The 14,010-nt window shown below is 41.7% G+C and overlaps 1 protein-coding gene across 2 annotated transcripts; it reads left to right on the top strand.

Moving 5' to 3' along the window:
• The first annotated feature begins 2,122 nt into the window (after positions 1-2,122).
• On the top strand, positions 2,123-9,881 carry ARRDC4 (arrestin domain containing 4). 2 transcript variants are annotated; one of them, XM_062583641.1, is made up of 6 exons: positions 2,123-2,224; positions 4,570-4,672; positions 5,372-5,628; positions 6,187-6,349; positions 6,856-7,010; positions 7,136-9,881. In XM_062583641.1, exons 2-6 carry the CDS (start codon positions 4,597-4,599, stop codon positions 7,190-7,192), a joined length of 708 nt encoding a protein of 235 aa, XP_062439625.1. In that variant the 5' UTR covers positions 2,123-2,224; positions 4,570-4,596; the 3' UTR covers positions 7,193-9,881. The 2 variants fall into 2 exon arrangements, with proteins under 2 accessions (XP_062439625.1, XP_062439626.1); XM_062583642.1 differs by lacking the exon at positions 4,570-4,672.
• Positions 9,882-14,010: the final 4,129 nt, after the last annotated feature.

Raw genomic sequence — 14,010 nt, 5'->3', positions numbered from 1 at the left:
TTTGGAGCAGTACGTGACTCCCTCGTTACCAGCGGAACTGCTGCCAGCTCATCCGCCACCCATGCGCTGATGCAGACTCGAGCAAATGTAAAATATGGCTCTTCTTGGTATAATTTTAGGAACTGTCCAGCATACAAAAGCCATTTCACTTCATAAAATAGATACGTTTGCCATTTTTCATACAGATGCTGTGGTTTCTCCTAGGCTGAGGCTTTTACAAACTGAAAACAACAACAAACCTTGCTTTTGGGTCAACGGATAGATCTTTCAAGTATTAGCTCCAACATGTTTGTAAGAAATGTTTTATCCCACGCTGCTCAGGCATAACAGTGTGCTCTTCTGTACAGCTGTTCAGCGCCGTGCATTTTTCAGCTATGTAACTACAAAATTCATGGAAAAAAAAAGCTTTTGGAGCGTTTCTTCATTCGCAGAGCACAGAAAAAGGCAGGTAACCCAGAGCTAGTCACTCACAGATGGCATTCACCATCATGCCCCTTCGCTGGCGCCAACAGGAAGGCCGAACACAGGCAACGCTGCGTGAGGGAGCCGAGCAGCAAAGCCAGGCCCAGGCGGCGGCGCTCGGCCTTGCCCCACTCGACACCCTCAGTAAGCCCTGAGAAGAAGGGAGCCCGCCGAGGCCAGAGGCCTCGCCACACCACAGTAGCAGGACCCTTAGGAGGACCAGGAGCAGCATCACCACCACGCTGAGAGTCCCTGGATGTCCCCAGGACACAGGAGCAGCCACTCACACTCACATCCCACCTCACGCCTGGCCTGGCCGCCATTTCCCTGCCCCCCTGCGGCTCCCCTGCGGGCTGGCCCCGCCCCCTGGCCGCCTGTTTATCCACAAGCTGTGCATGTGGTAGCCGTGCGCCGCCATTGGCCAGCTCGCCGGGCAGCTGCCGCCGCCCTGCCAATCGGGGCCCTGTCCACGCGCAGCCGCCCCCACCGGATTGGCTGCGCCGCGCTGATCACGCAGCGTGACGCAGGCCGGGCGTGCGCCCGCCGCCGACCCAATGAAGAGGGGGCGCTCGGGCAGCCCGCGGCAAATAGCAGCGCGCAGAGCTCGGGGCTGGCCAACGGGGAGCGCGGCGGGGCGGGACTTTCCGCTGCGGGCCCTGGCGGAGACGGGCGGGTTTTAAAGCGGCCATCGACGGCGGCGGCCGGGCTCCGCGCGAGCGGGGCGATGGCGGCGGCCGGGCCGGGCCTGGGCGCCGGGGCCAGCGGGAAGGTGAAGACGCTGGCCCTGGTGCTGGAGGACGAGGCCCGGCGCGGCGGCGGCGGCTACTGCAGCGGCGACACGGTGTCGGGGCAGGTGCTGCTGGAGCTGGCGGGCGCGCTGCCCCTGCGCGGGCTGCGCCTGGAGGCGGCGGGCCGCGCCCGCGTCGCCTGGAGCGAGGGCTCGGGCGCCGTGGCCACGGCGGGGGCCTGCGGCGCGGCGGCGGGGCCGGGCGCGGGGCCGCGGCGCGAGGCCGAGGTGCGCTACCTGGACATCCGGCAGAGCCTGCTGCGCCGCCCGCCCGCAGGTGAGGGGGCCGCGGCGGCGGGGGCCGCGGGGCACCGGGGCCTCCGCGGCGGGGAGCGCGGGGGCGCAGCCGCGGGTTTGCTGCGCCCCGGCCGCGGCGGCGCTGCGGCAGGGCGCGGGAGGCGGGGGAGGTGGCGTTTCCTTGCGTGGGCAGGGTGAAACGCGGCTCCGGCTCGGGAGCGGGAGAGGGGAACCGCAGCCCGTAACCCCCTTGCGAGCAGGCCGCGTGAACGCGCGGGCGCTGCCCGCGTTAGTCATCGCGCTGCGCTACACTGGAGCGGTTCCGGGCAGCAGTCAGTGTCTTACTTGCGGGGACAAAAAGCAGATTAATTGTTGTCCTGCTAAAACAGGAAAGAAACTTATTTTACTCTTTTCCAGAAGCCATTTTACGTTAGAAATTGGCCAGAATCCTGGCCTGAAGCCTAGGTCCCTGAGTTTCCTTGATTTTTCATTGAAATCACACCACAGAATAAATGAAGCGTGGGCTCAAATCCAGAACCCACTGGGATCAATACTTTCCTCTTAGTCCCTTGTATCTGGGTGAAATTAGTCATAAATAATTTACAAAAGCAGAAGCTTTGTTCTTCTATTTATGGAATAAGTAAAACATACTATTCATTTTTATCCTACAGGTGAAGAAAGCTTAATTCTTTTGGATGGAAGACATGAGTTTCCTTTCAGCTTTCAGCTCCCACAAGAGTAAGTGGAATAATGCAACCTGAAGGGATTGTGTTGAGCATTGCTTGCTTTCGAAAACTAACTGAAGCAATGTAATTTGACTCACATTTTTTTTAATGTCAAACTGATTAGTCAGCTTTATATGTTTGTCTTAATCAACCACCCCATAGACCTGCGTTGTTTGTTGCAGCTTCCCTAAGGCCCTAAAAGTAGGAGCTGTAAACTGGTAAACACTTACATATACAGGAAGTGTTCATGTTTGGAACTGATTGTAAACTTACAGGAATGCTTTTATGACTGCTTGTTTCAGGCCTCTGGTGACCTCTTTTACTGGAAAGTATGGCAGTATTCAGTACTATGTGAAAGCAGTTCTGGAAAGGCCTGCAGCACCTGATCAGAGTGTGCAGACAGAACTTCAGGTTATTAGCCATATTGATGTCAACTCACCCGCTTTGTTGGTAAGAGGGTCCTCCACTCCCACCCCCCTCTAAAGACAGCTGCAGAAAACTCATTTCCAAGAAGCATTCACATCCAGCCATAACCATTTCCATGTTATTCTGGAGTGTCATTTTCTGACTTCTGAAAGCATATAAGCTCCCTAAGCTTTTCTCTATAAATAGATGATCTTAGGTTGTGTGACTAGCAAACAGAGTGGCTTTTTTTTTTTTTTTTTTAATACCATTGATTACATCCCTGCTGGCAGAGATGCTTTTGCCAAAAAGTTATGCAGGCTTGAAATGCATTAATAAGGCTTAATAATACACAAGCATAAAGTAGTTACTCTTACCAGAGCAACTACATTCACAGGGCTGCAGTGTCCTAAACTCTTCAATAATAGTAGGCTGAGGAATGGTAATTACAGAAAAGTATTAATCATGCCTAGCCTGTCATTTATACTCTGGCCATTATGTTATGTATCCTTCCATTTTGCATGTCGTTGTCTAACGTTCAGTGCGTGCATGCAGCTGCTTCAGAGATCTTTTCAGTTATTTCCTTATGACAGATTTGGCTACATTAAAGCACTGAGCTTCTAATAATCACTAGAAATACTGTAGACTAATAAGGAAGATCAGGCATTAAGTAATGAGAAAATAGGCAAGATGGAAGCTAATGAGCTGGATTCTTTTATCTCAACCCATATTATGAAAATAATATAAAATTATACCTTGCACTTTCATGATAGCAACTGGATCTAAATGGTTATTCATTTAAATATGAATGAGTAATTTCTGTTTTATTTAAAATGCTAGGATAATTTTAACTTTTCATCATAATGTGAATAAAGATGAGAGATGTTTTGAGCACTTCTTTTCTGCCCTTTATGTGCTTCCATTTTATTTTTTTCTTTCTAGAGCTAGAACTTACAGAAGTAATTTAGCAGTGACATCTGTAAGCAGAATATAGTCCTTATATTCAGCAGTATGTCTTAGGAAAATAAAGATGGCATACCCAGTTGCTGCAAGGATAATGTTGAGTAGACCATAGTTCATTGCACAGGAAAGGGCTATGGGGCAAATAAAATGGGCTCTGTGTGACTTAATGGATTACCAGGCTACCTCCAAAACAGTGCAAAATAGCACAAATTTTAGCGTTTGTAATTACAATGACTGCTGCAAATCCCTATAGGCCTGCAGCAGTGCCCAATGAATCATTTTAAGTAGCTTGGATCTTGGTTTGGGGTTTTAGTGAGGTTGAATTTTGCACCCTGGACTTGTGTACTTACATGTTGCAAGTTTACTCTAATGAAAATCTTACATAGACAGTGTAAATATCATCTAATTTGACAGTCCTTTATGAATAATTAAGACTCTTTTCATTGCATGAGAGTAAATGTTTTTAGTCTTGTGCGGCTTGCAAATTATGAAGATTAATTGGTGTAGCCCACTGTGTATATATTTGCCATTTTTATGATGGATGATTAAAGATAAAAATAGTTTACTTTTGTATCTATTAGTTGCTTGCAGAATAAATTAATTCTACCTTCTCCTTCAGTGAGGAAGGTGAGTATAAATATTCCAATAGAGTGGAGGGAGTATGTTCTGCTAGTCCTTTTAAAAAAAAAAAATCACACCTGTAAAATTTGCTAAATGAATCCTTCTGCAGACAGATTAAGTTCAAATGGACATAGGTTTCTTAGATACTTGGCATGTTTTAAGTGCATACTAGAATTTTAAAACAGCCATGTTTTTGAATTACCAGGCCCTGATTCTACCTCATAGCATGGTAAAACCTCTGCTAGAGTGAATAGTACAATGGTTTAGATCCAACTGGATTTTAGAACTAGATTTCAATGATGAATACAAGTAACATTAAACTGCAAGTGATTGATAGCTTCATGCCATAAAACAAAAAATATTCCTTTATAGGCACCTGTTCTAAGAAGTCAGGAGAAGATGGTTGGCTGTTGGTTTTTCACCTCTGGGCCAGTGTCTCTGAGTGCCAAAATTGAGAGGAAGGGATACTGTAATGGTAAGAGTAGTTACCTTCACACCCTTCAAAATGTGAATAATAGATACCTGATAAGATTTTTGTGATCTCTGCAAAGCCAGCATTTGGATGGAAAACAGTTGGAAGAATAGCTCCATTTAGTGGACAGTAAAGTGAGATCTCTATGAATTTGCTTAAAAATTCTCCCCCTCTCCTGCTGGGAATATAAACTGAAAAGTAGTCCTGTTGATATCCTTATGGAAGGACCACATACATTTGAGTGTACGGAACAACAAACTGCTTTCAGATGGGACAAAATACATAACTGGGGATGTAGCCATTTTTTTAACATACTCTATGCATAGATTTACATTTGTGTAACAGTGAGCTTTAGCAACTTCTTTGTGATCTTGGTAACATTAGCTGCACTGAGGAAATAAAACATTTGGAATTCAGTTAGTACTATATAATAGGAAAGCTGCATAATTTGAAAATAAAGCTTTTAAAGCTTGTTCATACTATGCTTAATGTTTCAAAACAAATCATTGTTTATACATAAAATATAGTAGGTGGCTAAAATTCTGCCTGGATACCATTTTGCAAAGAAACTAGATTGAGGAAACTAGCAAGTATTGTTCTTGTAACATTGCAGATGATACACGTGCTGCATAACATGCTTTGATATTCCCAAAGGAGAGTTGGCAAACACAAATTATTCACTGAACTTTGTCTGTTTTTTAGGGGAAGCCATACCAATCTATGCAGAAATTGAGAACTGCTCTTCTCGTTTGATTGTTCCAAAAGCTGCCATTTTCCAAACACAAACTTATCTGGCTAGTGGGAAGACAAAGACTTTTCGTCAGATGGTTGCCAATGTGCGAGGAAACCATATTGCCTCTGGGAGTACAGATACCTGGAATGGGAAAACTCTGAAAATTCCACCTGTATCCCCTTCTATTCTTGACTGTTGTATTATTAGAGTAGAATATTCATTAGCGGTAAGTGCAGATTTTCATTAAAAATGTGTATACTCTTGAATACAAAGCTGAGTTGGGAACAGAAGTATATTCTTTACTGAGCAGCTCTTAAATTCTGAAGTAGGGAGTAATGTTTCAGAATAAATAGCGTATACAGGTAGGAGACTGAAGAGCAAATTCTGAAACTGAAGGATGGGAATAGTGGGGAAAATGGAAAACATTTTTGGGGAAGAACAAGCTTGGTTTAGACCTGGAAATGTCAGGGGAGAGTACTTCAAGCAGAATGGGTTTTTGTCATTCTCTTCAGATACGGGAAGGAAGGACTGAAAGTCAACTGTGCAAGTACTTTAGTCAAAACTTTTTTTTTTTTTTTTTTAAGTAATCTACAGACAAGGTATTGAAGGAAGGAAATGGCTGGAAAATAATGAAAGCTGTCAGAATATTAGCTTACCTAGGATGAGGAAACTTTTGAATTTTTAAACTATTTGCAGTATAGGAAGTATAGTACCTTGTGGTAGCAACCATTTAATGGGGGGAATCTCATGATGTCTTTTTCTTTATTTGGGGGTTGTCACATAGGTGTATATCCATATCCCTGGTGCTAAGAAATTGATGATTGAAATGCCTCTGGTGATTGGCACAATTCCATGTATTGGATTTTCAAGCAGGAATTCCAGCATTACCAGCCAGTTTAGTATGGATATGAGTTGGCTGACATTGACCATGCCAGAACACCCTGAAGGTAATACATATTGAGCTTTTTTTAATACAGCTAGGACTGTCTATAGCAAAAGGCTAGTAGTGCCAGTTTAAGGACTAAATCAACAGAAGGTGAAGGCCATTAAAGTAGGACTCATGAGAAGTAAGGCACCTAAGGGTAACTCAAAATCCAAGCATTGGCCCTCTATCTATCTGATGACTTTCAACTGATTCTGGTAGTGGGAATTCTGCTCTGGAGGTAGGCACCTTAGTCATTACTGACTGTAGCTTAATAGAACCCAGGTCTGTTGCTGGAGTAGTCCTCAAAGCATCTCATTTCTGCAGTGTGCCTGCAGAATCACCTAAGCTCACTAAAACACACAGCTCTAGATCTAATATTGATGAATATAGTGCACTTAATACAATTCAACAGTGGTCCTACAGAGTTTATGAAATATGGTCTTCATGGTCTTGGATGCTGTAATGCACAAATTGTCTATCTATGAGTGAACAGTTTGAAGTACGACAGTAGTATCTCTTGTGTTTTAGCACCACCAAATTATGCTGATGTAGTGTCTGAGGAAGAGTTCTCCAGACATGTTCCTGCTTATCTACCACCAATTGACTGTGAGGAACAATTGTGTTGTCCTGTGTTTGCTTACATACAAGAGTTCCGGTTTCAGCCTCCACCTCTTTATTCAGAGGTAAAAAAATAAATAAACAATTTTTTTTTTTGCAAAGTGCTGATTTTTTTTTTTTTCCTTTCAGATGGGGGGGAAATGTAGAAATGCAAGAATTGGTAGTAATCAAAACTTTTTTTTTCCTTTAGATTGATCCACATCCTACTGATGTAGAAGAAATTCAGCCAATTTCATTCATGCTCTGAAGAGGATTTGTAATGAGCATCATTGTGATGAATGTCTTATCTTTCTGCTGCTTCAGCTAATAGTGCAGCTAAAAAGGAAACAGTTTTCTTTTTCAAACCTTAAGTTTGCATACGAGAAAGGTCAAGAAAAATGGAGATGGAGGTATGAGCATGTTTTGTGATGGAAAAGGAATCTGCTGGATTAGTCTGCACAAAGGATATCACGGGAGCAGCTATGTTTGGGTACCATGGAAAGTACCTGAAAATACTGAAAGTTTTTTTGAAAAGTGGATATACCGTATAAAGTACGAGGAAGAGATGTAAGGATATTTTGAAGAGAAACTTACACGTTGTAAGGAACACTCCAGAAGAATTTTAGGAACGATACTGATACTGAGAACTTGGGTGGTAGAACAGAATGGGGGGTGAGAACACATTTCCAAAAGATTCCCCAGGTTTTGGGGGCTTCAGTTTTGCACTGTCTGCATCCAAGAAAGAAAAGCTACTAAAATACGGAATGAAATTTTCACTCCAGCTAAACTCTTTATTTCATGAGAACATGCCCTTCTAACACCTGTCAAGTGGTACTATTTCATCATTCATACTGAATCTAAAGATGTCATGGATGACAAAATAGCTATTACGCAATATGATGAAGGCAACCATTTACTGAATGAAAGACATAAGTATGTAAAGGAACACTGAACTTTGATAAGAGCTTATGCACTATGCTTTCTTTAAAGGGATCTCTTAAGGGAATTATTCTAGCCTCTTTTACTAGCTAGTTCTTTTTCTGCATCTTAAGCCTATGGATAGCATGATAAGCAGAAGCATGGCAAAGGAGAAACCTTTTGCCAGCAGCAGGTATACTTAGCGAAACGGACAATATTTATTTATTCAAAAGCCTTTATAAGCCTACCTCTGTTTTGGATATTTACTTAAGGTCAGATCTGAGACCAAAAAAAAGTCTTGTAAACCTCCAGTATACTTCAAGGTTCTGAACAAAAGGGACCTTAAATGGTTTCTGTGGTTAGTGAACAAGAGATAGGAGGCATAGGGAGAAGTGTAAATATACCCAGAATAGACAGAGCTTATAACTGAAGTGAAAGCAGGCATCAGGGGAACAAAATCCTCTGGTAAGGGCACAATGCTTTTCATTACTCCTGCATTTTTGTTTATAGATGTATTGTCAGGGGCTGCACTGGTCATTTGCTATCCATACTTTTTTTTTTCTTTTTTTAGTGTGTTTCCCTGTTTGTTTTTTGCTGCCTAATTTTGTTTTGGTGCAATATTTTAATGTTTTTCTTCCTCAGGTCACTTAGAACAGTGAGAGTTTGTTGCTGCTAAGAATGAAGGCACAGCGTTTTACTTGGCCCTTTGCTGTCTTCATTTAAAGTAGAATGTTTGCTTCCTGCCAAGCGTCAGTTGGTATAAGTAATCCACCCGGTGGCAACACTGTCAACACTTAAAGGAGCAGAAATAGAGTATTTTCAGTTTGCAAGTTTACAGACAACTCTTTAAATTATAGGGGATTTTGAATTGCTAGAACATATTCCATATGTCTTAAAGAGGGGTTTGGGGTTAAAACGCGGTGCTTCATATGGTAAAACATTGTACTTTCTGAGAAAACTACAAGAATAGTAATCGAGTTTCCTTCATTTCATTAATAGCTGCAGTTTAAAAAAGTTTAAATGGTTTTATATGAAATCTGTCTTCATTTAAGAAGCAGAGACTTTTCTACAGGCATATATAGAAATCTATTTTTAGTCTTTTTAGTACAACTTCCTCACATTGTTTAATTTCTAGCACTTCACCTCAGTTCACTTTTACATTGGTGTAAAAGACACACTGATGGAGTTTTCTGCATTTCCAAACTGCAGTTACTTTTTCATTTGCAAGTTTTACATATTGTCTTCTGTAGCAAATGCAGCTTCAACCAAAATTTGAGTGCATGTATTAGGACGTTCAAAAACTAAATATTTGTTGTTTTAAGTCTCAAGGTGTAGCGCTCATACCTTTTTTATTTAAGTGATTGTGTACTCATACAATCAATGCAAGATTTTCCTTTACATCACCTTGAAAGGGAACAAACACTTTCCTTAAACAGATATCATTATAGTTACTTGAAAAATAGTGCGGCTGCATATTAACTTGCATGTTAATAATTGAAATTATGAAATGATTAGCTTAAAGGACACTAGGTGCTTTTTTTTTTTTTTTTTTTTTTTTTTTTTTTTTGGACTGTAATACCTGATGGGTGGTGATGTGTACTACTTGCCTAGCTGATTGGTATAAACATGGTTAAGCAACCAAGAGCATGAAGGTGCATTTTTTTGTTTTTTTTTTTCTTTTGTTTCTTTTTTTCCTCAGATAAACTGTGGCCTTAGATTGTTTGCTGCAAAAAAACCCCAAACTAGAAAGTGTTTCTTAAGAAGCACACATGGCCCTTCAAAGGAGGGGTGAAAATAAGGTCAAATTCTGCTCTCTGACACTGCGCTTAGTGCAGAAATCAGTCCTTAAAATACTTACTGTTTGCACAATAATAAGTTCAATATGCAGGTGTTTGTTCTAATAACTTAACTGTGAAACAGTTTAAAAGAGACAAAAAACATGCTGTTGAAAACTTTAACATACAGGAACATGATTGTATTTTGTACTAATATATGAGCCCTATGGGTTCTTTTTTGTTAATAAAAGTATAAAACCTACAGTGCTGGTCATCTTGTTCTCTGTTTCTCTAAGTCACAAACAGCTGCAATGTTGAGAAATATCTATATTCTACAGCCTTTGAAACATGCATTTGCTTTCTGATCTAGAAAACTTGCCTTCATCATGTGTTACTATTTTCTTTCCCTGAACTACCCCTATATGCTAACTAAAAATTAGAACAAATTTATCAGACATGGCCTGCTCTCACTTACGGTTATTATCATGTAATAAGACAAGACTTAATCATGCATCTCTTATCCATAATGACTAGAGTGGCAGGATGCATGATTTAAGTAGATTTCTGAAATGACATCTCATGTATTAATCGTATTGGATGTTATACTAGGTTTCTTTCAGACAGGATTACCTTTACTCTGTAGTTAATTGATCTAAATAATGCAACAGAGCTATCTTGGTTTTTTGGGGTGTTTTTTTTTTTTTCCTTCTTTCCTGGTAGCACGTAACCAGCGTACCAAATGAAAAACCAGAGTAGCTCCTACCACGGAGAAAGGAGTGACAAACTGCACTGAATAGCATCTGTCATATAGGTCACCTAATCCATAAATGAGATGATGAAACATCTGCTGGGATCCTGCTTCCAAAAGCCTTACTTAGTGTGCAGATTTGTTTGTTCTTCCCATTTTTGAGAGAAGGTAAACCTCACCATAGGAAAGCTAGAGGAAGCAGTAACAGTGGCAATTCCACTTCATGCTCTGTCTACCTTTATAAGGGATTGTTTCTCTTGCCATATTTTAATTATCTAGGAGAATATGTTCAGGTACTAAACAATGCCATGTTCTCCCACACAGGGATGCAGAAGAGACTGCAGGCTTGTGCTGGTAGCTGTGATATTCTGATGTTTGAATTCAAATGTACAATTCTCTTGCACGGTAAGAGGGCTCCTGGACAGGGGCAGGTTCAGGCAGTTGGTGACCATCTCAGATGAAGTTGTTAAATGTTTCTGAAAAAGTTTTTAAAGGTGGTTTCAAAGTTGAGTAGTGTGTCTCATTATTTCACTTCTCGTTTTTCTCATTTAAAAGAGGACACCTAACTCATTTAGTAAAATCTGTACTATAAACCTCACTTAAGTGTTTAGAAAGCCTAGTTTGTAGACAGTTTATCTGAAGGTATTAAATTGCTCTACTAATCAAATAAAAAAAAAAAAACAACATGAAAAATGCCTACTTTGTAGTACAAGTACTTTGCTTAGGGTAGTAAATGAAGCACAGGCTTTCAGATGGCTCCATTTTCTAAAGCTGATTATATAATATGCTAACATCAATACAAATAGCACAGGCTGGTGCGCAAAGTAGATTCGCTGAAGGAATAATTAGGTCTGTGATGAGCCTGGTCATTTGAACATTAAAATTATTTATGTAGTATAGAATGGGTGACAGTTGCTCCAAATTATGTAGTGTTTATAATTTCTAAATAATTATTAATATGAATTGATACTATACAAAAGCTGTACTAGAACATCATTGCTTTATTCTGCATTTAAGACAACCGACTAATGATTTGTCATAAATGTAAAGCCTAAGTTACGGGTGAAAATGTTCAACTTTACATGGAATGCAAAAGGATAACTCAAATGTTACTTCACTAGAGTAGATGCTTATGCCAGCAACATGCTATCAGCCTTCTTAGTTACACAGGACAGACTCTATCTGATTAAGTAAGTACAACTGCATTACTGATAAATCTCTGAGCACCCATCCCTTCAAAAGAAAAGAGGAAATCCTTCTTAGTTTTGGCTTACATGTAACCATCTGGTTGTCTCTAGGATGGGGAGAACCTGAAACACAAGGTGAAAGGGGGAGCAAGTGCTGGTGCTGATAGATGCCTACAAACAGGTTTTCTCAGATAATCTGAAGCATGCAAAATAAATAGTCTCAAATATTTTTCATACAAATACATAGGCTATCTGCTGCATCATTTGATGGCAGATTCTGTTATTACTGTGCTTTCAAATAATAAGTAACTACAGTCAGGTTAAGGGCTGGATACCTAAAAACCATGTCAGGCAGAATTTTTAGGGACTGAACACTCAACAAATGTGGCAGCCAAATAAAAAAGCATCTCCCAAACTTCAGCCCAGCCCTTCTGCTTTGCTTCTAGCTGCAGCCACAATCACAGTGCTTGAGGATCACCTTCCCTTCCCCAGCAGAAATGTTTACTGATACTTTGCCTATGGCACAAGACTCAACTGAAAGTCTCTCCATGTTCACACAGATGGGCAGAGCAGCAAAAAGGGGTATTTTAGTGGTTTTTAAGTAGAAGGGGTAAAGAGTTAAGAACAGGAAGCAGAATGGTCACTAATGTGGGGGTTGAGAGGTGGAAGCTGGACAAGTAGAGTAGTTCCATAAGTAGGAAGGAGAGGACCTGGACACACGAGAGAGTGCACTCCTCAGGAAGGGGATTTAACCTGAACATCAAAAACAACCAATCACCCCGACTCCTGGAGTTTTCCTGGCAGAACTTGATATCGGACGTGGTGACACACAATGTGCGCAAGCAGGATGCAATTCTGTGGGCTAAACTTGGCCGAAGATTTTTGGCTACGAAAAGCTCTGTATTATCTCAGAGTGCCTTGGAACAGCATCAGTCTCCTGCTAAACCAGGCACTGAGCACAGAGAGAGACGTGGCTTGCTACTGACTTTCACGGATAACAACAGAAGGTGATTGTATTAGTATGTCATTACCTAGTTGTGCGATATTTGCATGCACAGACAAAAGCTTTCTGAAAAATGAGGAGAGGGATTGCCTATCTTGCATAGGTAAAATAGCAAGATTTTACCAACCAGCTTTAGTGGATCAAACAGTAATCACAACCTGATCTAGTCTCATACATATCTTCAAGTCAGAAGTTGTAGTGAATGTGTGCTGGCCATCGGCACCGCAGTTTGGGGAACACCAACACCTGCTTTCTTCAGCACCGCTTCAAGGAAAACAGAACAATAGATTTAAGAGTTGAATGTGGGGATTTAAGCATGGTCAGTAGGGTAATATTTGGACTGCGAGGTCTCGGCTGTGTTGTTGCACACCCAGAAAGACTCTGACACCCTCCTCAGTTCATATATTGGGCAGTCCTATTTGATGTCATGTCCAGCATCTGGTCATGTCCCTCACAATGGATCCAGCATGACAAGAAAGCAACTGTCATTCCTGAACTAATTAGATTAATCAATGCAAAATAGAGAGCATAAGGGGCAAAATGTTAAATTTTCATTTATATAATTTAAGCCCTGAAGTGCTTTTATTGTATGTCTTAATGTGATGTGACCAATGCATTAGCCTAAACAGATTAGAAAGATACTAAAATAGAAAATATTCTGCTGTCTTGAGTATAAAATGAAAGTGGAAGGGGAAAAGCATCAATCGATCTGACAGATTCTCATGCTGCATTGTCCTGGAAGAGGCGATGAGGATCTGAGAGGGTTTAGAATCTGTACAAAAACATCAAGTTTTGTGCACTGCGTACAAGACTGGTAACACTTGCCCCAGCAGTGGCATTTTGGTGCCAGCACACCTCTCGTCCGCTCTGAATCTAGAGCAGGTTGGCCAGATCCATTATCTGTAATGCAGCGATTAGATCTGCTTAGCACACGAGTTCAAGTTCAGAAAGAAAAACCCAGACTCAAAAGGGCCTCCCAGGCCGTGGCAGTCTCAGCTCAGAGCTTGAAGCAGCGTGGTGTCCTCTGCCCGGGACCTGACCTTACACGTGAGCAGCAGACCCTGTTCCAAAGGCTCCGCGCAGGAGTCTTGCACGTTAGGGGCAAAGAATTTGAGAGTCTGTCTAACACAAGGTGTTAAATAGAAAGGCTCCCCAGGAAGGGCAGCTTTGCAGGCTTTTTCTCTTGTGATCCCACCTGCCATCGCTGGCATGGGCCTTTACACTCGTCCAAACAAATTAACATTTCATTTCCAACGCTGACATGAAGATTAACCCTGCCAATTAATTCCTTAATCTCTCGCTGCCGACAAGGCTCGCAGTTGCCACGTGGATGCTTGTCCACTGGGGTTAAAGCGGGGCCATTCAATTTAATTAATGTTGCATCCAGGATACTGAGTAGCTCGTATTCAGGACATTCCAGCTACACAAAACAGAGCTGGAGTTCACACTTCCCCA

The sequence above is a fragment of the Rhea pennata genome, chromosome 10 (assembly GCF_028389875.1).
Source record: "Rhea pennata isolate bPtePen1 chromosome 10, bPtePen1.pri, whole genome shotgun sequence".
Lineage (NCBI taxonomy): Eukaryota > Metazoa > Chordata > Aves > Rheiformes > Rheidae > Rhea > Rhea pennata.
Note: the sequence above shows the minus strand (reverse complement) of the source record. Positions and strands in the feature narration are given on the sequence as shown.